This window comes from Euprymna scolopes, unplaced genomic scaffold (genome assembly GCF_053919585.1).
Source record: "Euprymna scolopes isolate OS-2025 unplaced genomic scaffold, ASM5391958v1 sca44, whole genome shotgun sequence".
NCBI lineage: Eukaryota > Metazoa > Mollusca > Cephalopoda > Sepiida > Sepiolidae > Euprymna > Euprymna scolopes.
In genome coordinates, this window is record NW_027633480.1 from 45,321 (window position 1) to 72,500 (window position 27,180).

General features: G+C 33.7%; 1 protein-coding gene across 1 annotated transcript in view; it reads left to right on the forward strand.

Moving 5' to 3' along the window:
• The first annotated feature begins 9,970 nt into the window (after nt 1–9,970).
• The window catches only part of LOC145274725 (BCL2/adenovirus E1B 19 kDa protein-interacting protein 3-like), a 48,243-nt gene continuing 31,033 nt past the window's right edge, over nt 9,971–27,180 (forward strand). The window contains exon 1 of the mRNA XM_080127480.1: nt 9,971–10,265. Within this exon, the coding sequence (XP_079983606.1) occupies nt 10,223–10,265 (43 nt within the window). The 5' untranslated portion in view covers nt 9,971–10,222. The remainder of the gene's footprint in view (nt 10,266–27,180) is intronic.

The following is a 27,180-nucleotide window of genomic DNA, read 5'->3' on the forward strand; positions in this document are numbered from 1 at the left end:
TAGATTCCAGTAAAGCAACTGGCCCTGATGGCATCCCAATTATAGTGTTAAAAAAGCTTCAACTGGAACTTGCTCCCATACTTACGAAACTATTTAAGCGCTGCCTTAAGGAGAAGTGCTTTCCGACTCCCTGGAAGACCTAATCAGTTTGCCCTGTATTTAAGAATTCAGGTAATAAGTCATCTCCCTCTCAGTACAGACCAATAAGTCTCCTGTGTGTTATGAGTAAGTTGCTGGAATCCATATTAAATAGAGAAATAGTCAACAACCTCAACAGGAACAACCTTCTTAGTGACACACAATATGGTTTCCGCTCTGCAAGATCTACTGCAGATGTGCTGACGGTTATATCTCACAGGATTAGTGAATCTCTTGACAAAGGCTTCCTTTCTAGGGCAATTGCTCTTGACATATCAAAGGCCTTCGACAAGGTATGGCATAAGGGTCTACTTCACAAGATTTCCAGCTACGGTATAACTGGAAATGTTTTCTCAATCATTAAATCATTTCTCTCCGATAGGCTCATAAGAGTAGTGGTCGATGGACAAAAATTGGAGGCCTGCAATATAAATGCTGGAACCCTCAGGGATCAATCCTGGGCCCAACCCTCTTCCTGATCTACATCAATGACCTCCCTAAACACATACTTAAATCATTCTTTGACATCTATGCTGATGACACGACCATCTACGGCAACACATCAAAGGCTGTAAATGACAAAGTTCTCTCTAATTCTCTCTCCTCTGATCTCGAGCGCGTGGTTCAGTGGGGGAAGACGTGGCTGGTTACCTTTAATGCATCCAAAACCAAACTCCTATCCTTACATCATCAACGCTCTGATCCCCATCTGGCTGGCTCTCGTCTGGGTGAGGCCCCGTGTTTTGACAAGCTTCTGGGTTTGCCCTTTACTCCTGATCTGAAATGGAACACGTACATCAAGTCTGTTGCCAAGGTCACTGGAAAGATGGTGGGATCCTTCTACCGCTCCAGAAGATATCTCACTACTGATGCAATTCTCTATCTATATAAAAGCCAAGTACGTCCAAAGATGGAATACTGTTGCCATATCTGGGCAGGAGCTGCTAAAAACAGCCTATCCTGCCTTGACAGAGTACAAAATAGACTTCGTGGCTTAGTGGGGGATGCCCTTTTCTCTACCCTGCAACCTCTCTCCCACAGAAGAGACGTTGCGAGCCTAACCTTGTTTTATCGTTATTTCCATGGCAGGTGCTCGTCTGAACTCCAATCTCTGGTCCCCCCTTGCCAATCTTTCACGAAAAACACCCGTCTTGCTGAATCCACTGTGAAAAATTTCCCCCACTCTATATCTGTGCCTAAATCAAAACGTGGATTCCATGAACAAAGCTTCTTTCTTAGAACTGCATGCCTGTGGAACTCTGTTCTGTCTGCCTGCTTCCCACCGGACTACAACTTGAATGTTTTCAAGTCCAACGTTAACAAATTCCTAATGAACCGCCCCCTTAAGTAAACACTTCATCAAATCTCCACACTAACGTAATGTACTTGCAATAACCCTTATCCCTGAGTGGCTTCCAGGCCTTGATAAGTGGTGATCACTGTGTAAAAAAAAAAAAATAAAAAAAAAAAAAATATGACAAAAATACTCCATACATAGGCGAATTGTGGCCTTATAGAGGTACAGGATACTTTCAGGCATTAGTAGCTTTCTAGCACGGTAGAGAGAACCCATCTTCTTCGCAGTGGTTCTGGCAATGCTCTCAATGTAATTTTTCCAACTCATGTTTACTGTGAACGTTAGGACGAGGAGTTTAAAAATGTACTTTCAGATAAAGAGTCTTTGGCTATTGCTATTGGTGGTAGAGAATCTTTCTTGTAGTTATTGAAGCAAACAAGTTTAGTCTTGGCAGCATTGAATGTGACCATCCATTTTTGTCCCCATTCCACTACAGATTGGAGGTCATCCTCTAGTGGTTCTGCCATTTCTTTAGATATGTGTTCATTTGTTTTTCCTGTCGTGTCTGTTATAGATCGTGGTGTCATCAGCATATATACCCATCTCACAGACAATTTTGTCAGAGAGGTCATTTATGAATATTAGGAATAATAGAGGTCCAAAGATAGACCCTTGAGGCACTCCCGCATTTATATCATATTGTTTAGATGTACGACCATTGAGAACAACCTGGATTTTTCTCTTATCTAAGAAGGATTTAATTGTGTTAAGTATTCTTTCAGTTATACCGTATGATCTGATTTTCCTGAGAAGACCATCATGCCATACCCTTATACCTCATATAGCCTTAGATATATCTAGAGCTACTGCTCCACCCTTCCCTGCTTTGTCCAGTGAATGGTATATACGCTCAGAGATTACAGTTAGGATGTTTGCTGTGGAACGGGCTTGCCTAAATGCATATTGTTGTTCAATCAGAAGTTTAGCATCTGTAAGGTGATGGACTAGAGCTTGGTTAATTATGGAAGTAAATATTTCAGCAAAAAGTGGGAGGAGGCTAATGGGGCGATAATTTACTGGGTCAGTTCTTTCGCCAGAATTCTTGAAAACTGGTACCACAGAAGCAGTTTTCCAGCAGGCAGGAAAGCAAGATTCATTAAAGCTACTTCAGAGGAGCACTTTTTTAATAGCACAGCCGGGATGAGATCAGGTCCACATGCTTTTTAAATGTCAAGATTTTTATGATAGCATGCACCTGAGAAGGGGTGATTTTCAGATCATCTAGTGTGGCATCTGTCTGCAAAGGAAAGTCAGGGAGGGGGTGGTTAGCAGAGTCCAGTGTGGTGTTGGAATCAAACAAACTGGTAAGCATGTTACCCTTCTCAGTTGCTAAGCAAAAAACCTCATGATTGTTGGATAGCGGGGGAATTGTTGATTGCCCATTATTTACTACACTGTTGTAGATTTTCCAGAAGTCATGGGTTCCTAATTTCTGTGCTTCGATGCGTTTTTTGGTGGTCTCAGTAAATTCTCTCTTAGCTGTCACCATTTCTTTCTTACAGTTACTTCTGGCTTCTATATACTTCTGTCTGTTTGAACTGGACTTAAGTCGGTTAAATCTGCGGAACGCATGCTGTCTTTGTGCAATGGCAGCTGCACAAGTAGAAGTAAACTATAAAATTTCCGTGTGGGAACATGTGCTTCAATTGCCGTTTTGAACCATTAATTGGTCTCATTTGTGCACTGTTCATCAGGAAGTGAAAAGATATCTTGCCATGGGGCGTCTCTAATGAGATCCCTAGTCAGCCTTTTTATAATATCTTGTTGTTTTGAGCAATGGCTCCTCAGTTTTAGCTCTAGAGTTTAGGGTGATTTCAACCATTATCACTGCATGATCAGCGTTCTCAAGTGGGCTGTGGGCATTCGTAACACAATCATTGGGAACTGTTGTCAGAAACAGATCTAAAAGTGATGCGTGTTCTTGCTGGTCTGGGAAATGGGTTGGAAACGTAATCATCTGTGATAAGGAATGAGATATAGAGAAGCTATGTGTTGTGCTACCAGCTGCGTCTGTGTAAGTAGAAAATCCAAGTCTCCAAATACATGCACTTGTGCGCTAGTGTCGAGGGAGAGTGCTGTATCTATGCTGTCAGTGACTTTGTTTATTAGGGTACAGTCATGGGTCGAGGGAAAGTGGTAGAGAAAATATGTTATGTTGCATGTTAAGTCTAAAGCATATAAAGGCTTATTATATATATATATATATATATATATATATATATATATATATATATATATATATATATATATATATAAGCTGAACAGACCAAACCTGCGACGATATACATTCACATTAGACTCTTTGCATTATTACACTGGTGTTTGCTCAAAGATGTACCGGTCTTTTCCGTTCGCATTGTGTTCTGCAGTCATGAGCATGCTTTTCCAGAATTGTGTGAATGGACAACAGTCACATTTTTGGAGTTCTGTATTGGCTAACTATCGTGATATTCCTACGTTTTATAGATTCCCTAATTGGCTTAGTAGCCTCTGTCTATTTCTAACAGTTTTATGACCATGGCTTAAAAAAAAGAAAGAAAGAAAACAAGTTGTATTGCTTTGCAGTATCGTTTGTATTCACTTCTGTTGCTTAAAACTAAGCTGGTTCTATTTTTATCGTTTCTTTCTACTGTTTTGTCGCCCTTACTTCCGTTTGTGCTTGTAAAAAAAAAAAAATGGTTTGCAAATTCCAATTACCAAACTGTTAAACGCCCATCGGCCCATTAGTTGATTTGAGATTAAGAATTAAAAAAAAACAAAAAAAAACTATTTTCTAAAATAGTGGCTCCTCCAAGAAATGTTGGTTTATATTTACTTAACTCCCCATGGGGGAAAGGTTAGACACAAGGTTGGATTTTAATGAGGAAGAAATCCAATTCCTCTAAAAGAAGCACTCTGCATTGGAACAAAACTAAAAGTTGCCCGAGTCTAGAAAGATGTTTCCTTCACTAACCAAGGACAAAATAAACTAACTGCAGCATCTGTGGTTGTTGAAATACAGTTGACAAATCGATTTATTTAAATAAGTTGCTTTAAGCAAAAACAATATTACATATGTCGAAAATAGTAATATATAAAATGAAAATATGAAAATTAATGGAGTAGAAAGTTATTTATAGTTCAAAGTAATTTTCACGGAAAATTGAGTAAAATTGCATTTTTTTTAGATGTTATAAAGTAAACAGTACACACAGGGGACATAACTCGGAACGGATATTTTACATTATATGTTCATTGTGTGCAATATTTGTCTTCTAGAGCGATAGACTTTATTTTTACTAAAAACACAATAACGGTTGTTCTACTCGATGAATTTTTGTAATTTTGGGGATATATTACTATTTTCGACATGAAAACCAAGTACGTACTATTATTTTTGCTTAAAACAATATTCATCTGTCAGCTCTATCTCAGCAACCATTCCAGTATCACATCATATGAACCATAATACTTCGTTTTTTCTTCGTGTTAAAATCAAATTGAGGCGATTGGGTAGATTTTCCAACAGAGAAACAAAGTGGTGAAAAAACAAAAACAAATAAAAACACAAAATAAAAACAAATGGTCAGCAATAACTGTTACTAAACGCAATAAAAGTTACTTTCCTATTTATTTATTTTTTATTTTCTTATCAGTTTGAGCTGAGGATGAGGCATCCTACATGATGCCAGATATTCCAACCGAGACATCTTTTTCAGATTCTAACCGTCTCTTTAATTACACTGTATGCTATAAACTATTTCTAAATGCTTTTTGTTTGTTTGTTTTTGCATATTTTATTTACATTTTCTGATTCTTGTAAACCTGACATATGATGCAGAGAAGCCAACAAACAACTATAGGAAAAATAAATATATACAAGAAATAAATGTTACCGTAGCCAATAAAAGTTAATTTTATATCTACCGGGCTCATTTGTTTTGGTTTTCAAGTAGTTTTTATTGCTCTTTATTTAATCTAAAGAATTCAGTTTTTCCGAGCAGATTTGAAAAGAAAAAAAAATGGTGGCATCTTCTTCTTTGGAAGAAGCAAGCCTCGTTTTGACTTCAAGGTGTACAGATGCTTTGAATTTTTTTGGTATTTTTTTACGAGAGTACCCAGCACAGTATAAACACCCCAACTATTATAATTTAAATTACCTTTGGTTCCTTAGCTATAATAAATATTGTAGTTATTCCCCTTGGCCGGAAGTAGCTGTTCCACCATATTAACTCGATTATAGTGAGAGCACATGTATTAATTTTAAGTTGATAAAACCTTTATCAAAGGCGTTCCTGTTTTCGCTTACTTCATTCTTCTTTATACATCACTACGCTAACCTCCCCATGTGAAGAACGGCTCTAGCAATAAACACCCCCAATCTCAAAAGCCGTTCTTAACATGAGTAGGTTAGGGGTGTTTATTTCTAAAACCGTTCTTAACATGGGGAGATTGGGGGTGTTTATACTATGCTGGGTACTCTCATAAAAAAATACCAATAAAATGCAAAGCACCTGTAAACCTTGAAGTCAAAACGAGGCTTGCTTCTTTTAAAGAAGAAGATGTCGCCATTTTTTTTTTACTCTGTTCGGAAAAACTGAATTTTTGACATTAAATAAAGTGCAATAAAAACTAGTTAAAACCAAAAACAAATGAGCCAGGTAGGTATAAAATTAACTTTTATTGACTACGGTAACACATATTTCTTGTATATTTTTTTTTTTTCGTTGTAGTCATTTGTTGGCTTCTCTGCTAAACACCCAAAAATTTAATTTTCAACCGATCTGTATAGTTTTATTAGCTGTATTTTTGTTTCATTTTCGATTTTCACATTGAGGTTCTAATTTTTAAGCTTTCATATACATTTCACATCTAGCGTCATCTTACAAGTAAAGGATCCAAAGTCATCGATAAAAGATGTAAATATAAAACGTTTTAAAATATTTTTAAAACCATGCACACACAAAATAGGCATGTCAGTAGAAATATTTTTTGTCTTTGGTGACAGCTATCTTTTGCCTGTTTCTTTTTTTTTTTTACTATTTTTTTCTCAGTTGGAAATTCTACCCAATGGCCTAAATTGGAGCATGGTTCTATTCAGTAAGTGTTATCGTACCAGGCATTACCCTCTTCTTTACAAGGTGGAGGGAGGGAATCGGCATATTGCCAGTTGTCTTAGGTGGGGGGGGGGGCATATCGGCAAGCATCATCCAAAGCCAGAAAATAGTACAGCCCCATGATTATCGGAATCATTTTTACACACGCAGAATTTTTGAAGTTCTTCCTTCAATGGCAGGATGATGTAACACAAAAGCTGGGAAGTGGGATTTGAAAAGCCTGCATCTCAGAGAAAAAGAGCACTCTGGCTTGCAAAAAAAAAAACATTTCTAAGCAGCCCCATCGGCATTCCCCAGTAGGAATGCTTCAGATGACTAGCAATAAACTAACTCCTTCTGAAAGGAAGAAGGCAAAACTTGAGAGGTTGAACATTCTAGAACTGCATAGGATAAGAGAATAACAGAGGAAAAACATCTCAACAATGGCATAGATCACAACCACCAGTGGTCGTGCTTATTAGACTCCATTGGCTTTTGTGCCAAGGGAAAATTTGTGGCTGAGCAGAATTGCTCAAGCATGGAATTGTCTGCATCAATTGTTGGCTGTCAAGACATTGCATTCTTTAAAACCTTCATGCTTCCTGAATATCGGCCAAACTACATCCCCCCCCGTCTCGTTTCGTCTCTCTCTCTCTCTCTATATATATATATATATAACAAAAACTTTGTGTGTATGTATCTACATCAATGATCTCCCAAATCACATTCTAAGATCGTTTGTAGGCATTTATGTTGACGACACTACCATCTATGGCAACACTTCAAAGGCCGCACATGACCAGGTTCTCTCTGATTCTCTCTCGTCTGATCTTGAGCACATGGTGCAATGAGGAAAGAGGTGGCTGATTAATTTTAATGCATCTAAGACCAAACTTCTATCGTTCCATCATTAATGCTCTGATCCTAGTCTGGCATCAATTGAAATGAATGGCTCTCCTCTTGACGAGGCTCCATGTTTTGACAAACTTCTGGGCTTGACCTTTACTCCTGATCTGAGATGGAACAAATACATCAAATCCATTACCAGGGCTGCTGGGAAAATGATGGAATCGTTCTACCGTTTCAATAGATATGCAATTCTCTACATGTATAAGAGCCAAGTGTGTCCAAAGACAGAGTACTGTTGCCATATCTGGGTAGGAGCTGCAAAGTTCAAAATAGACTTCGTAGCCTAGTAAGGGATGCCCTTTTCTCTTTTTTTTTTTTTTCACACGGTAGTCACCACTTACAAGGTCCAGAAGCCACTCAGGGATAAGAGTTATTGCGTGTACAGATAATATCGTAGTAATCGTTAGTAATGGAGACCTGATAAAGTGTCTCACTTAAGGGGGTGGCCCATCAGGAATTTGTTCACGTTGGACTTAAAGACACCCAAGTTGCAGTCAGGTGGGAAACAGGCAAACAGAAGAGATTTCCACAGGCGTGCACTTCTAAGAAAGAAGCTTTGTTCATGGAATCTACGTTTTGATTTAGGTACATAGGCACAGATAAAGAGTGGGGAAAATTATTGACAGTGGTTTTAGGTAGACGGGTGTTTTTTATGAAAGATTGAGGGAGGACCAGCTGGAACCTCTTTCCCACAGAAGAGACGTTGCAAGCTTGTCTCTGCTTTATCGTTATTTTCATGACAAGTGCTCGTCTGAACTCCAATCTATGCCCCCCCCCGGCCTGACTTTCATGAAAAACACTTGTCTAGCTGAAAGCACTACCAATAATTTCCCCCATTCTTTATCTTTGCCTAAATCTAAACATAGATTCTATGAACAAAGCTTCTTTCTTAGAACTACACGCCTGTGGAACTCTGTTCCATTTTCCTGCTTTCCAACTGACTACAATATGGTTGTCTTCAAGTCCAATGTGAACAAATTCTTGATGAGCCATCCCCTTAAGTAATCCAAATTTCCATTATTAACGATGACTGACATGTTCCCCTTGACCACTGTACACTCATTAACCCTTATCCTCAAGTGGTGACTCCTTTGTAAAAAAAAAAAAAAAAAAAAAAAAACAGCTGGGCCGATTTTTTGAAATTTCACACAAATGTACTTTATGTGCTTTGAATAACTTTTGTATCTGAATGTCTTTGATAAGTATTGATAATCAAAATAATCCGATGAAAGAAGGAACAGGCAATTTGACTAAAGTTAACTCCTTCTACAGCCTAACATCACATTTGAGAAGTTTTATTACCACACAAGTAGAAAGGCCCAGTATACAAAATCAACAGTAGATTCTTTGATATAACAAGTGCACATTCAAAATAAATATTTCTGTTTAGAGCACAATTGAACCATGATACTTGACTTTTGCATTTAAAATTTTAAACTTAAATTAAGCTATTATATAAAATATAAAATCAACAGTAGGTTCTCTACAGTGCAATGTAAATTACAGTGTATTGTGAACTATGTCACTGTGGGGAGGCATATGAAGCTTCCTCCAGGTGCACTGCGATGGGTCTCCAACTACAGCAGACAATTAATCAATTTGATTGACAAATATGCGATTTCACCGATTTTGATGACAATAAAATATAGAAGAGTGAACCATTCGTCGATCCTCATTCAATCCCGAAATAATTACAGGTAAAAATAAAATTCATTGAGTTTATCGATTTAAAGAATTTGAAGAGTTCGTAAGGGGAGGTAACTGCAATCAATCATTTGACTAAATAATTAAAATTCGCCATTTTAAAACACAAAATGTCGGAACGTAATTGTGGCCGATTTTCTGTTCAAATATAGAGTATTTAGCAAATAAACCAATGAATGAAACCAAACAAAAAAGAACTTTTAAAATTCAATTCTACAATAAATGTTATCTTAGCCAATAAAAGTTTATTTTATACCTACCTGTCTCATTTGTTTGTGTTTTTAGTTTTAATGCTATTTTTTTTTTTTTCCATCTCAAAAATCCAGTTTTTGACGAACAGGTTAGCCTAGAAAGATGACCGTTGACATTCTTCATGTGTCGAAGGTCATCTTTGTTGGCTAACTCCTTTGTTGAATAGTTGAGATTATAAACCAATTTTTAAACCACTTAAAAACACAAAAAATTTAATCAGATACGTATAAAATTAAGTTTTATTGGTTATGGTAACATATTTATTGTATATTTAATTTTTCCCTTTAGTCGTTTGTTGGCTTTTCTACGAAATATCTTGTACGTAGGTAATAATGTTTTCACCTGAAATGCATTGGTTTAAAACATTACTATTCTTCACAAGCACCTTTTTTATTACCTGTAAACTATTTCATGTGAGTGAAACTGTGAATAAAAGTTTCACGTTATCTGCTTCACATTTCAATTTCATTTATTCTTTAAGTGCTTTTATCAACCTATCAGCGACTAGAAAAGTAGTCACGTGATGTTTGACGTCATCGGCTGAAAAAAAAGCAAACAAAAAAGTAGAAACATCACATTTTACCAAAACATCAACAAACCATTCTTGACACATATTATCGTTAAAGTATTATTCACAGTAGCAGATCGTCTTGTTATTTTGAGATTTGTTCAACAACAACAAAAAAAAAAAAAACAAAAAAAACAATACACGCATCAAGATTTCTTTGCATAATTATATTTCAAGAAAGAAAGATAAAAAGTTTTTAAATAATTCGCCTGCGTCGCGATGGCTGACAACGAAGCCTTAGACATAAATGATGATTTAAATGGTAAGTAATTTGAATTAAGAAAAAAAAAAAAAAAGTATGGAAGACCAAAATCTAAACAATGTTGCATTTTGTCAGTTTTTCTTTTTATAAATATCTTTTTTTTTTGCTTGCTTGTTTGTTTGTTTGTTTTTTCTTTTTCATGTGCAAATCAAATTAAAATTATTGACTAGCAATTTGGTTCGTCTAACATGAAATGACAATGTGTATTGTATTATTATTTTTAAATATGTTTTGTTTAAACTTAAGAACAATATTGTAATGTATTCCACAAATTGTCAATTGTTGAAGCTATAACAACATCGGTATAAGTTATTCATTTTTTTAAATAATAATTTCAAACTATCTTTATTAAAAATAATAATCATCATTTGAGAAAAAAAAAATACTTATTTTTCATTTTTATTTCCTAAGATAGATTCTTTTAATTTTTTTTAATGAAAATGACGAAAACAAATCTCAAATGCTGGTTTGTTTTGGTTGGTCTCTAAGAAAAGATGTCTGACTCAAACTACCATATATTTTCGTCGTTTTATTGTTTTTCTTTTCTTCAATGCAATGAATGGTGGCTTTTAAAACAATAACACGTTTCAAGTTTTAACATAGGTTTGTTTATTTGCTGCGAAATAAATAAAATTGGCGCCATTTGCAAGACATTATATATCGTCTTTTTCTATTTTGTGTGAAAGAAAAAGAATGGAGTCAATTTTGTTTTGTTTTTATTTGATGTCGACAACTTGTATAATGAAGGCAAATCAAGTGGATTAGTCATTTTTTAAACAATTATTTTAGAAAAAGTTTTTTTTTTACAAGACAAAATTGAAAAAAAAAATTCATTTTAACAGCTATTTTTGCTCCAAAATTTATTTGAAGAAAAACTCTTGTAACGATTATATTGAACTTTTCAGCTTTAAAATGGTCGACATTGCAACAACATTGTCTTAGCGAAATTGGAATACTTTATTGTGCTGAAATAATGAATATTATTTTTAGAAACCCACTCTTAACATCGGGAGGGAGGTATTTGAACTATTCTGTACTTTCACCTAACGATTATTTAATAAAGAAGATGCCGTAAAAATTGAATTTAACTTGAAAAATATTATATTAAAAAAATATAACACGGACTATATTCTGAATTAGTTACCTATATTGGTTCTAGCTTTATAACAAGTTGGTCCAATTAATAATTGAAATGACCAAGCAATTCTGCAATAAGTAGATTATTATCAAACTAATATTTGTGCAATAAATTATTAAAACATTTTTTATAAAATTGCAACTAACTTAAGATAATGTTGTTGTTCTAATGACAGCCATCTTAAAGCTGAAAAGTTCAAGATAGTTTAACTTGATAAGTGATTTAAATGGATTAAGTTACCCCCCTTATTTCGTTTTATTTGAACAACGGACCCTAATTAATGTTTAAAAAATAAATTGCTTGAATAATGTTAAGATAATTTTTCATCCCTTTCGGAGATGAGGGGGGGGGCATTTGTTGTTTAGTTTTCAATTTCAATATGGCGATTTCTTGCCGATAGACGGAATAATTATATTAAGGTGGAGAAAAGGGTGTAGTTTTAAAGCAACAATTCAATCCAGTAAAGTGCAAAGTGCTTATTCGTGTATTATCTGTCTAGTAGGTTTGCCTTGACCTTATCTATGTAAATTTGAGATAAATATACAAATATAGAATTTGTTTACGTCCGAAAGAATCTATTGTTTGTGATGGTTTGTTTACATATTTTCGTCTGTCATTTTTTCTGGATGTTCATGTCAATTTTCAATTTACAAGCTTCATCGAAAAAAAAAAATCTGTTTTTTTTATTCGTTTATTAATTGAGTTTCTTTTAATTATACACTTAAAAGAAAGAAAAAAAAAACAAGTTAATTTTAAAAGTTAGTACACGACGACATCAACTAAGTTTTTTTTTTTTTATTAATTACAATAAATGTTTAGTTTTTTCCCCACTGCAAAAACTTATACACCGGGTCGGAAAGTAGGATTGAGGAGTCAGAGGAGGGGCACTGATCTGTAAAAAGTGCTTGGGCAGCCCTATCAGCATTCCCCGGTGAGGGCGCCTCAGACGATTAGCAATAAACTAACTGGGAGAACTACAAACAACTAAATTCTCACCGCAAAATCAACAGGAACCGGATGATTACAGGAATGGTCTAAATCTCTGTGGATTTTTGGGATCCAGGATAAAAATCACTAGCCGGATACAATAAACAAAAACAAACTTCACCGAAAGAAAGGGTTTTTGTTTTGTTTTTTGTTTTTTTAGGCATAATTTTTTTTTAAATTTTTATTTTAAAAGTCTATTTTAGAATACCCCCTCTTTTTTCCATAATAAACCTTTCAAATCAATTACTAATGGAGATTTGGTATCTGTCTTCCTGAAGCCGAAACTTCACTATTACTTCGATTTCTGTATGGGTGCTTTTGCTTCTAAGAAGCAGTGCCACTGCTTCTAAAGTGTACGGATTTTGAAGTTAAATTCAATTTTTACAATATCTTTTAACAAATTGTTACTTGAAAGAGCAGAATAGTTAAAAAGAAAGAAAAAAAAGCACCCTCCCCATGTTAAGAATGGCTTTTCAAGCGTACAATACAAGTTTACTAATCAAATAACAATGGAAACTAAAAAACAATCGAAAAATGTAATGCCTTATGTTATTTATTTGCAAACATATTTTCTCCAATTTCTTTACAATTGTAAATCCGTTTCCTTTTTATCCGCTAGTTTAAAGGCTTCAAAATTACTTGCATGTGTCTAACCATTTTAATTAGTAAAAAAAAAAAAAAAAAAAAAAAACTGTTTAAATTAACGTTGCAAATGTGCATCATCACCTTATTCTAAATTAAAACAGGTAGTTTTTGCAAAAATATTTGATTTTAATGTTTGATAAAATTCTGAAGACAAAAAGTGGTTGGGGGTCGCATGCGCACGTCTTTTTCCGTTACAAAAGAGGAAAAGCCTAAACGCCAAACAAAATAAAGACTCTTGCTACTTCCCCCCTCCCTAAAAAAAATGAAATTCTACTTTTTTATGTGTTTACGTATGAACACCTTTGAAAACTCTGAGAAAAAATAATTTAGAGTGGAGAATCCGTTTCACATATAAATTTAACATTAAATAATCACCCACTTTAACGTTTGACCGACATAATCATGGTAAAAGTTGCGGAGAATGCACTGTTTTACGGTTGTTGTAAAAGTGGAACGGATATTTAAATTTCGTTCCGTTTTAAATTCGGTACATTTTTACATTACGTCCAACTCGTCGTTCACATTCGACATGTCAACTTTTCGAGTATGCTGACAAGGTTGGGGTGGGGGGTCTGTTTCGAAAGCCGTTTTTAACATGGAGATGTTGAGGTGTTTATTCGTTGAAAGCATACGGTGAGTTGAGTTGGACTTATGTTAAAAAAAAAAAAATATCCCAAATTGACTTTTTTCATTTAAAAATTAAATTATTTCGTTTTTAATAAAATTTTATTTTTACAAAAAAAACAAAAAAAAACATTTTCGTTTTTTTTATATAAAAAAGTACGATTGTTGAATGCTATTCTTTCGACTACTTTTGTTTTGGGGGGACACACACACAAAAAAGATTAAAACGAAACTATATTTAAATTTCCGTTTCATTTTTACAACAACCGTAAAACATTGCATTCTCCAAGTTTTACCAAATAATTTCTTTCTCCAAGTTTTTCAAGGTGCTCAAATGGATTCGCTTTAAAAAAATTGAATCAGTTTGGGAGCAGACAAATGTACCGCTTAAACATCAATGTTGTTTCAATTTTATTGGTTTATTTGTTCTATTTTTTGCTTGTTGTTTTCTACATTCAAATCGCCATTATTATTATTATAAATTTGCGATTTTTTTATTTTTTAAATTTATTTTAGCCCCATCCCCGCCATTATTATTATTATTTGCTAGCAGTACCTGCTAACAGGCGTTGCCCGGTGGAAACGTGCTCCCTTCCCTCCAAAAAAACTAAAAGTACGGTTGTTGTTGTTGTTGTTGCTGCTGCCCAACCCCAAACCTCCTTATGTTAAGAACGGCTTTCGGAATAGACATCCCCCCCCAACTCCTCATGGTAAGAACGGCTATCGGAATGGATACCCCCAATTTCTGCTTGTCGGGTGGAGAGAGGTAGTGTAGTAAATATATTGAGCAAACCCCAGCCGTAAAAAGAATAAAAATAGCAGCGAGGGGGGGGGGAGAAAAATTAGATGTAGTAAGCAGTCTGGGTGGACAGAGGTGAAAAAAAAGCAAGTAGTAGGCAGGTAGGCTCGAACCTGTAAAGCAAAGGAGGAAAAGAAGGTGACAAAAAAAAGGCCATCCATTTAGCTGTTGCGGCCACGGCAACTTACGACATCACATAGCAGGCAGTCAAAATCAGGTTAGTCATTGCAAGGCGTATCATGAATTTGGAGAGGGATCAAGTGAGTGAGTGATAGAGAGAGAGAGTCTGTAAGTTTTGACAGACTAAATTTTTTGTGCTTTCAATAAAGAAAACAGGAAATACTTTATCAGACAATTTTAAATATGGAAATTTGTCCTTCAACCCCCCCCCCCCAAAGAGAAAGTGTGGCTCATTATTTTTTTTTAGTTGATAAAAAAAAATTTTTTTTAAATAATCACGAGCGGTTCACAGAAAAATTTCTATGTTTTCATTCTCATTTGTTTGGTTGTTGGGGGTGGGTGGTAGGAGTTAATATACTAGAAAATGTGTATAGTTTCATAGGTGTTTCTGTAGTTTAAGTAACCGTTGTTCCGTAAGTAATACGTTGACATTTACCGTTTAAAAAAATTTTGTGTTTACATTTTGTGAGGGGGGGGGCAGTGAACATAAAAAAGAAAATGATTGAAGCTGTGGTAATGTTGACTAGTTACTTACCGGCCTCCGCAAATAAAATAGCCTCAAATTAAGAAGCAGAAATTTATTTAAGAACGAAAACATGTAATCCTATCCTAAGGAAATGAAACAAAGTTTCTTCCGTGTATTTTTTTTAATTAAAATTTTTTTTTAATTACTGCAATACTTGGTTTCAATTATTTCATGTTTCACCGCAACAAAAAATAAAGTAGAAAACTAATTTGTACCAAAAGAAATTCAAAATAATGAAAAATAACAATTCACCGTTCTGTTAAGAGAAGCCAACAAACAAAAAAGCGACAGTCAAGATAAGTTACTCTTCTACCTTCCCAGATAAGTTTTGTGTTTTAATGTATTTTAATGTTTTTATTTGGTAGATCAATGGCTACCACTTATAACATTTATAACTTGATAACATGTAACAGTTATATTGCTTAATATCCGGAAAACTACTTATTTGTGAAAAATTTAAATGCGATATTCGTTTTCAGCAGAGCCGAAAACCTTTAAAAGTCATTAAGTCGGAAACCAAGTAAGATTTTACAAGTATCGACAGTTATTTTTACCTGTTGGTTGATTTTGTGTTGATCTACTACAATGACTAAGTAACCCACCCTATAAAAATTACCAGTCCCTCCTACCAAAATGTGGCCATAAATTGAGTGCTCATTTCACATTCAATTAATATAGAAAAGTGATCCCCCCCCACTTTTTAAAACTATAATTTCTTCATATCTTAGAAACTATTTGTATCCTGTAATTTTAAACATTAAGTTCGTTTTCAGCACCCCTGAATAGTAATAATTTTAAAGACTGCACCTCAAAAAACAAAATAAATAAATAAATGAATAAACAAATAAAAATAAACCCAAAAAACAAACAAAGAAAACACCCAAAAAACAAATGAAGGTTTTTCATTTCATTTCGATAATAAAGAAAAACAAATAAAAAGGAAAACACAAAAACAAATAAAACTTTGAATTCGATAATAATAAAAAAACTGAGAAAATGGAAAAAAATATGAAATGTTATCTATATTTATCGCAAGGCATATGATGACTTTAGACAGGGAGGATGGGACGGAGAGTATGAGTATGTAAGTTGTGACGGCTTAATTCGTTGTTTTCAATAACAAAAATAAGGAAACACGTTATAGGACATTTATAAATATGGACCCCCCCCAAAAAAAAAAAAACACGAAAAATAAAAGAAATGTGGATCATATTCTTTGTGTTATGTAGTTTTGAATGCTTTTTAGTTGATTAAAAAAGAATAAAGTTCTTACAAGCGGTTCACAAGTTTTCAGTGTATTCATTTAATACCGGGATTAGTTTCATTGTGGAACAGGAGAATGTCACGTATCATCCAGTCAGAAAGGCAGGAACATGTCTGGGGAGACCTTATTATTTTTTATTTTGAGGAATGGAATGTGAATGCTACGTCTATGAGTTTACGGATCAGTTACAAAGGGTGGGGTTTCAATATAAGTACCCTATGTGTAAATTTAGACGGTGTAGAATGGGGATGGTGGGAGGACTTAGTAATTAGGGAGAAAATTGGGAACTACTTCATTTATAGGTGATTGCGATGGTGAAGTCATTCGTAGGATTAAATCTAGGTGTTTATTCTAACAAATAAATGTATTTAAAATGTTGTTCTATAGTTATATAAGATAGTGGCTAATAGTTTAGACATAATAAATTTGTATGTGGCATCTATTGTTGTAAACCTACGGTCCAGAGGGGAAAAACTGCGATGTTTTTATTCTATATATATAATAATAATATATATAAGATTAAACATTTTTTCAAGGATTCAGTTGTACAATATTGTCAAGCCCCCCCCCCCCAATAGCTTTGTTCATGTGGGCATCCTATGTCCATGCAGGCTTATTCAAAAGCCAAATTAAATAAAGTTTAAATAATGGAGATGTTGTAAGTGTAAAAAAACAACTTTCAATAAGGAGTGGGGCCTTTTTTGAAGGGTCACACCTTTGTTTACCTGTGTTATTATCGTTAATTTTTTTTATTTTGCCTGTCAACTACCTGTGATATGTTTAGCAAGTAATCGAATTTCGTGTAAATCTACAATTCAATGGTATGAATATTGCAAAAAACAAAAATATAATGGGTGGCTGTGGACATATAGTCGACGAAAGTCTATTATTTAAAAAAAAAGACCACATTAGTAGAGTCCTCCGTGTTATTCATATACTCCAATCCTCCAAAAATTCATGATGTTCTCTCGTTTATAATCTAGATAATCTTTCAAAAAGTCGTAAATAAATAAATAAAAATAATGACGGGGGGGGGGCAGACCGAACTTTCCCAGAGTAAAAAAAAAAAAAAAAATCGCAAATTAATAATAATAATAATAATAATAATAATAATAATAATACTGGCAGTGAGATGATGCTTTGCTTATTGGGTCGATTTCTATCAGTATTTTGTTTATTTTTCGAGTTTTGAGTCATTCATGACACTCTGAAGACATGATGTCGGCCATGTTGCTTACAAATTCAGCACTAGTTCTTTTTCAAATCGAAGGAAATGTTTAAAATACGTTAAACACACACACAACTTATCCAGGTATGTAGAAGAGTAACTTATCTTGCCTTCACATTTAATTGTTATATATTTGACATTTTGAACCCTTTATATTTCATTTGTTGGCTTCTCTGCAAAATACTCAAATACCTATATGCAAACTGTCCACGTTATGTCCGCCTGTCAAACACATGGACTTTCGTTAAGATTGACACTTCTTTGTTTACAAGCTCTTCAGCGGAAGTTACGTTAGACAAATTTTCAAGTACGGATGACCAAACCAACACTATATATTGTAACTTTTTTTTTTTTTTTTTTGTGCTAGTGCACTTATTCGTTCTGAAATAATAACGTTATTATTTAAAAAGCCATTCTTAACATGGGGAGAGGAGAGTGTTTTGTACCTATTCTATCTTACAATTGAATAAAAAAAACATCATAAAACTTTAATTAAACTTGGAAATACGATTTTAAAAAATAGCGCGGATCAGTAAGTGCACTAGCACTTTTTTAAAGCAAATCTAAAAATAGAAGTGTTATTCAAAGTAATTGGTAATTTTTTTACATTAAACATAAAAATAGAACTCAATAAAATATTTATGAACTGTTTCTTATATATATATATATATATATATATATATATATATATATATATATATATATATATATATATATAAATTGTTTTATTGTTTGATTAAAAAAACAGTTCATAAATATTTTTGGTAATCGTGAAGAAAGAGAGAGCCTGTTTCCTCCGTTCGACTATAGGTGGCGTTACTGTCTGTCCACCCAGTTACGGAAGCACAAAATGGCATCCTTGAAATAAAATTAAATGTTTTTGTTATATTTTAATTTTAAACATGTTTTTTTTTTTGCTTTTTGGGGTTTTTTTCAAACATATTTACGTTTTTTTGTTTTTTTTGTTTTTGCAAACATATTTAAGTTTTATTTTCCCAAACATTTACGTGTTGTTGCTTGTTTATTTTCAAACATTAACGTTTTTTTTTTTTTTTTTTTTTTTTTGCAAGCATAAACTAAATGTTTTTTCTATATTTTTCTTTTAAACATATTTATGGGTACAACCGTTTTTCCGCGAGTATTTTTTACGCTCTTATAATAATAATAAAAAAAAAAAATCAACTTTTTCTCTTAACTTTTCTGCGCTTATTTTACTTTTTCCGCGAGTATTTATATATATATATTTGAAAAAGGATATTGTAAAACCTGAATCTTGCTTGAAACTACTATTAAAAAATAGCGCGGTACAATAAGTGCATAAGCAAACTTTTCAAAAAGAAAAATATTTAAAAAATATTTAGTTTATGCTTGCAAAAAAAAAACGTAAAAACAAAAAAAGAAAACGTAAATGTTTGAAAATAAACAAGCAACAAAACGTAAATATGTTTGAAAAAAAAAAACTTAAATATGTTTGCAAAAAAACAAAAAAAAAACTGTTTAAAATTAAAATATAACAAAAACATTTATTTTTATTTCTTCAAGGGTGCCATTATATACATTTTGTGCTTCCGTAACTGGGTGGACAGACAGTAACGCCACCTATAGTCAAACGGAGGAAACAGGCTCTCTCTTTCTTCACGATTGCCATATTTTTTATAACAGTTGTATTTTATGTTTGATGTAAAAAAAAAAAAAAAAAAAAAAAATACCAACACTTGATTTTGATTTATTTTTGTTATTAAAAAAATACAAATAAAGACTGTTTGAATAAAACTTCTATTTTCATATTTGTTTAAAAAAAAAAAAAGATACACTTTATACAGTGTTGTTGGTCATCCATACCTTAAAATTTGTCTGACGTCACTTCCGCCGAATGGCTTTATAAACAAAGGAGTGCCAATCTTAACGAAAGCCGACATATGACTAGCATAAAAAAGAACAGATGTTGTTTCCTTTTTTTTTTTTTTTTTTTAAATCTTAGAAGGAAATCGTTTTTTCATGAGATCGTATCGTTCCAACACCCCATTCTCTCTCTCTCCCCCTTGGTCCAGGATATGACTTAAAACTATATCCAATGGTGAGGCCCCACCTTGCGGGCCTTGGGGAGTGTGGAACCACCCTTTAATTGCCATTGCTCCCAGGTCCACTCTGACCCGGAGTGGTAGTACCTGTTGGGGTCCCAACTATGGGTTAAACAGAATCCGACTTAAAAAACAAATATACTCCATTAAAAATCGTTTCTCGAAATAACTAGATTCGGCATTAAATAACCTGAAAAAGGTTGATATGCCGTAAAATAAAAAAACAACCAACTAACCAACTCTCCCCCTTCACATATTTGTACTCGATTATGGTATAATCTTTTGATCCACGTTGCAATATTCACCCCACCCCACCCCACCCCACACTCTTCTCATTCAAAATTAATCTCTCAACCTATCTTAACTGAATGCATATTTTTTCTCTTGTTTGTTGGTAAACAATGGCTGAAGAATTCAGTTGATTCAACAGTTCTCAAACAAAATAACCCCTTATTTTCGATCCGGGGTTTCTTTCTTTGTAATTTCTTTGTTTACTGCACGTAAATATCGATCTTTGAAAATCCTGAAAGAATCACCATGGCAACACCTGCATGATTATGACGTCAGTACAGAGTTCGTAGAGGAAGAAAAGGCAACATTTTCTTGATGATACGCGGAAACATGGCTTTCTAGTTGTGTGAGAAAACGATTACTTTGCTTGATTTCATCTACATTTACCTATCTTGTGTACCCTTTGGAAGATTGGGGGGGGGGCTCGATTTAAATAATAATAGTAATCATTTCAATTTATTCAGATTAAAAAAAAACATGAAACCTGTTTTCTTCTTCCAAAAGGATTAACTAAACGTAAATTCCATGACCAGAGTTTCTTTCCTAAGACTGTCCGTCTGTGGAACAGGATAAATTGGAGCTGCTTCCTGACTGACTATAACTTGGTTCTTTTCCCTAAGTGTAACCATTACTGATCATTGAATTGTCTTACCAACTACCAACTACCAACATTTATTAACCTTTATCCTTGAGTGGCCTCTCGACCTTGATAAATGGGATTTTGCAGATATATACATATATATATATATATAATATATATATATATATATATATTCGTTAACGGTATGCCCTGTATTTAACAATTTAGGTGATAAGCCGTCTCCCTCTCAGTACTGATTAATAAGTCTCCTGTGTGTTATGAGTAAGTTGCCGGAATCCATATTAAATAGAGAGTAGTCAACCACCTCAGCAGAAACAACCTTCTTAGTGACATGCAATATGGTTTCCGTTCTGCAGATCTACAGTAGATGTGCTAACGGTTATATCTCATAGGATAAATGAATCTCTCGACAAAGGCTTCCTTTCTAGAGCAATTGCTCTTGACATATAAAAAGCCTTCGATAATGTATGGCATAAGGGCCTACTTCACAAGATTTCCAGCTATGGTATAACTGGAAATGTTTTCTCAATCATTAAATAATTTCTCTCTGATAGGCTCATAAGAGTAGTGGTTGATGGGCAGAAATCAGAGGCCCTCAGTATTAATGATGGAGTCCCTCAGGTCTATCCTAGGCCCAACTCTCTTCCTGATCTACATCAATGATCTCCGAAAACACATACTTAAATCATTCGTTGACATCTATGCTGATGACATGACAATCTATGGCAACACATCAAAGGCCGTAAATGACAAAGTCCTCTCTGATTCTCTCTCCACTGATCTTGAGCGCGTGGTACAGTGGAGGAAGAGGTGGCTGGTTACTTTTAATACATCTAAGCTCCTATCTTTACATCATCAACGCTCTGATCCCCATCTGGCATCAATTGAAATGAATGGCTCTCGTCTAGGGAAAGCTCCATGTTTTGATAAGCTTCTGGGTTTGACCTTCACTCTTGACCTGAAATGGAACACGTACATAGTCATTTGCCAAGGTCGCTGCAAAAATGGTAGAATCCTTCTACCACTCCAGAAGATATCTCACTGTTGATGCAATTCTCTATCTATATAAAAGCCAAGTACGTCCAAGGATGGAGTACTGCTGCCACATTTGGGCAGGAGCTGCTAAAAACAGCCTATCCTGTCTTGACAGAGTACAAAATAGGCTTCGTGGTTTAGTGGTGGATGCCCTTTTCTCTTCCCTGCAACCTCTCTCCCACAGGAGAGACGTTGCTAGCCTGTCTTTGTTTTATCATTGCTTCCATGGCAAATCCTTGTCTGAGCTCCAATCTCTAGTCCCCCCCCTCGCCAATCTTTCACAAAAAACACCTGTCTAGTTGAAACCACTGTCAAAAATTTTCCCCACTCTTTATCTGTGCGAAAACGAAAACATAGATTCCATGAACAAAGCTTCTTTCTTAGAACTGCACGCCTGTGGAACTCTGTTCCGTTTGCCTGTTTCCTACCTGACTACCACCTGGATGTCTTCAAGTCCAACATAAACAAATTCCTGATGAACCGCTCACTTAAGTAAGACACTTTATCAAATCTCCAATACTAACGTACTGTACACACAATAATTCTTATCCCCGAGTGGCTTCCAGGCCTTGATAAGTAGTGACCACCTTGTAAAAAAAAAACCCTCTTTATCTATAATGTTTACTCCTTTATTGAACTGGCAAATAAACCTTATATATTCCTACTTATTTTTTATCTGTTTTAAATTTATTATATATATATATATATTAAATAGGTATGTGCAAAATGATTAGCCGATGCTCAAAATGTATACACATTTGGCTTGCCTTTTTTCTGTTGTTCCTGGCCTTCGGGTCAGGATCAAAGTGTAGTATCTTTTCTGCAGATGCTGCACTTAAGATAATTTGTACCAGTCAATGGAGGGGAAACCCTCTATACTGGGACAATTATTATTTTTGGTAACCAGAGTGCCCCCTTTTTGCCTACTTTTAGGGGAGCCGGTTTTTACCCCACATTAAAAACGGCCTTGTGCCTAATTTGCTTTGGTGGGGAAGCAAATAAATACAATAAACATTTGAACCCCTCTCCTTACTTAAAAATTCACCAAAGATCGGGACATTAACCAATTTTAATGAAATTTTCAGTAGTTATCAAATAATGATCATCGAATATAATGAATCCATTATTTTGATTTGAATCTTAGTGGAAATGCATTATTTTGTTTAAACAAAAAATACCTTTACTAAAGTTATGGTTTTCAGTAGTAAAAGATATGAATGAATTTAGTTTTGCTTTTTTTTATGAAAATAAAGCATCGTAAATTGTAACAATAAAAAAAGAAAAATTAATTTTTTCATGAGCATCACGTAAAAAGCCCCTAATGTTCGTATTAATGAATTCGATATAACTCGAAGAAAAATTAATTTCTCAAACTACCGATATTATCATTGATTTAAACATTGTTTATTTAACATTTCCCAACAAAAAATTATAATTGTAAAAAAAATTTCTACTTTTTTTTCTAAATTACATGTTTCGCATAATTTTTACATGTAAGATTCTAATATTTTCCTTGCTTTAATGAACGGGAAACTTTCGGCGTAGCATAATTTTTATATAATCTTGAAAAGTAATTTTTTTTTAATTTAAAAGCAGGAACACAGAAAAATAATTAAATTTAAAAAATGGTAAAAATTATACAAACGTTCACGATAGGAATTTACGGATGCATGGCTAGGAAAAAAAAAAAACCATCACTCCTTCCTTTCCTCCAACTACTTAACGTCATTTTCTTTTTCTTTTTATTTATTTATTTACTTTTATTGCATTTTCACCCCAAACAAGGCACAGTGCCACTTTGATGTAGGGGGCTACTATCTGAGACATAATTTGTAGGGGTACTATATAGGGAGCTGAGCAGCGAGATGTCAGTTTACACTACACTTGAACTTCTGCATTGTCAGTACAGTCAGAGAAACAGGAACCTAGAAGGGAATTCCAAAGTCTAGCAGTCCTAGGGAAGAAACTATTAGAGTAGAAGGCTTTCTTACATCTAGCGATTTTTACTGTGTAGGGTGGGATTTTGCTGCTTGTTGGATTTCTTGGGGGTATTTACGTCGAGGTGATACTAGGGCTTGTAGTTTGTCGGAGCATCTACCATTAAAGTATTTGTAAAACAGGCAGAGGGATGCAACACTTCGTCGATGGGACAGCGGTTGAAGCCTAGCTAATAGTACAGGACCTATCAGGTTGGCGACTCTCTTTTGAACCCCGTCTAAGAGTAAGAGACTAGTAGCAGATGCACCAGCCCAAATGTGGCAACAATACTCCATACATGGGCAAATGGTGGCCTTGTAAAGATACAGGATACTCTCAGGCGTAAATAGCTTTCTAGCATGGTAGAGAGAACCCACCTTCTTTTCAGCAGCTTTGGCAATGCACTCAATGTTGCCCCATGAACGTTAAGCCGAGGAGTCTGAACGAATGTATCATCAGTCTTGGCTATTTGTAGTTGAGAAGTTTCTTGTAGTTATTAAAGGAAAGGAGCTTAGTCTTGGCAGCATTGAATGTGACCATCCATTTTTCTCCTTATTCCACCACAAACCAGAGGTCTTTTTCAAGGGTTTCTGCCATTGACTTGGATACGTGTTCATTCGTTTTCCCCTCAAAGACAGTTTTATCATGGAGGTAATTTATGAATATCAGGAATAATAAAGATCCCAGGATCGACCCCTTGCATTACACTCACATTTATATCATATTGTTTTGACGTACGACTATCAAGGACAACTTGGATTCTTCTCTTACTTAAAAAAAAGATTTAATTATGTTAAGTATTCGTGCAGTAATACCTTGGATCTGATTTTCATGAGAAGATCATCATGCCATATCCTGTCAAAGGCCTTAGATATATCTAGAGCTACTGCCCTAGCCTCCTCTTCTTTATCCAGTGCATTGTATATACGTTCAGAGATTACAGTTAGAATATCTGCAGTAGAACGGGTTTGTCCATACGCATACTCTTGGTCGGACAGAAGTTTAGCAGTTGTGAGGTGGACTACAGCTTGATTAATTATGAACAACCTTTTGACTTTCTGATATTTTGGGCTTTCGTAGAATCAACACATTGACGATTTCATTTGTTTTTGCTTAGCGAAGCTAGAATCTCTCGCTTTTGGTAGCTAATTAAGTTTTTTTTTTACAAACAAGTTTTTTTTTAATTATTATTTAATTTAATATCTTAGGACTTTACTTTAGTAAACTTTACTAATTATCTTTGAAATAGACACAGAAAACTAATATTTATCTTTCAAAGGATTTTACTATGAATTTATTTAACTTCAAGATTTAGCTGAATGTGTCTGCATCTGAATGTTGCTGTGAAAACATTTTTCATTATAACTTTTTTTTTTTTTTTCACGTGTACAAATATGTTTTTCCTTTTGGAAATTAACTTTAGGCTTTAATATTTCAAATGCAATCAAAAAGTAGTCGGAAACCTAGAAAAAAAAATTATGATAAACCGGCTTTCAAAACTATGTCTTCCTATCTTTTTCCGCCATCATTACCATACCTAATGTATTTACTTTATGGTCTTATTTCGATTGTTTACGTTTTCACCGTCCAAAATTCTTTTTCAAAGCTATCATTCAGTTTTAAAATTACATGGTAATTTAATATATAGTAACAAAGTAAAAAAAATTCATAAAGATGTAATTGTAACAATTTATTTCATTTTTTTTTTTTTTTTTTTTTTACCAAGTTCTAAATTTTAATTATTCTTGTATTTTAAGATTTTTTTCTTATATCCAAGTTAACAAAACAAAATACAAAGTTCTCTTTTAAAAGTAGTAGATATTAAATCTTCATGAATATGTGTTACATCTTAAATTGCAATGTACTTTTAAAACTAATAATCGAACAAAAACATTAAAAAATAATTTGGGACGCCGAAAACATACAACCAGTTGTATGCCGTTGAAAACGTCATATCAACAATTATTGACATTTCGTTTTTATTCATTTGCAATGCTGAGTAAATAATTTGGTAGAATTTGTTTTCTAATCGAGGTGCTGTTTTTAGTATTTTTGTAGATTAACAACCCCAGTTCCTGCTCCCCCCCCCCCAAAAAAAATTCTGCCTTTTTAGGTGATTACGCGTGAGCATCCTGAAAATTTTGGTCGAAAGAACAACAAAAATTAATTCAAAATTTAAAGTGGGGAACCAGTTTCGTAACGTTGACACCTAGGTACCGCCAACGCGCGCCATAGTTTTACCCCCCCCCATATGCAACACGATGTAATTGTAATTTAATGTTATCATCCTAACTTTTTTACCATTTAATAGAAAAAGCTTCAAATAAACTGCTAATATTTTTTCAAAATTTTTTTACAGGATACAAAAATAATGAAAATGCGAGACAAAAATCGTGTTTACATTATCGACGCTTTAAAAACAACGTTCCTATGTAATGACGTTTTAAAAAGCTAGTAAAAAGAAAATAATAATTATATTTTCCTGAAATTTTCGATATTCAGTCATTATTAAATAAACTTACATATTAAAAGTAGGTTTCGATAAATATATTAGCGGAAATATATATTTTTAGGTGTTCTCCCCCCCCCCATATTTCATGGTCCGAAAACTAAGCAAAATAAATGTGGATTGATAAGTTTCAACATTTTTAAAGCTGAAAAGATCAAATAATTAAAAAATAGTATTTTATATATATATATATATATATATATATATATATATATATATATATATATATATATATATATATATAGCCTTGGCCTTTGGTCAAGATCAAAGTGTAGTACATAGTTAAATTTTACATTGAACGCTGGGCTGGGGTTATTAGTTAGATTAGGATCCACAGAGTGATTGAGGTATTTTGGTAAATGTTGCCAGTCAAGAGTAAGACTTCAAAGTCTCATCTGTTACATAGTCAAAAAGACCCTGTACCCTCCCCCTCCCAATTTCTTGTGGGGCCTTGTGCCTAATTTTGTTGAATTGAATTTTTTGTACGTTTTTTATGTTCAATTTTTTCTTTCTCAATAAAATATATAAACAAGATCAAAGTGTAGTATCTGTTCTTCAGGCTGCACTTCTATTTCTTGTTCTCTTTCGGTGGAGGAGAAATCCTTCACGACTGAGACAAATTTTATTATTTGTACCTTTTCTCCACGTTAAAAAACGACCCTGGTGTCTAACTCTGTCCCGTGGGGAGGCATAGTATATATATATATATATATATATATATATATATATATATATATATATATATATATATAAAATCCTATTATTTATTTCACTTACCTCAAAGTTGTAAATAAAATTGGACATAAATTCAATATTATGTTTAAAAAAAAAACACTTTCTGGATAATTTTTTTCTCGGTAATATAGTTATTCGAATTACAACAACAAAAAAAAAACAATTCTGAAAAATAATTTTTAAAAAGCTTTAAATGATATGAAATTCAAATATTACGCGATATAAAGTTTAAATGGATTTTTTTAATAACAGGTTTCCAATAATAAAGAAATATATTCATATAAAAGAATATAAG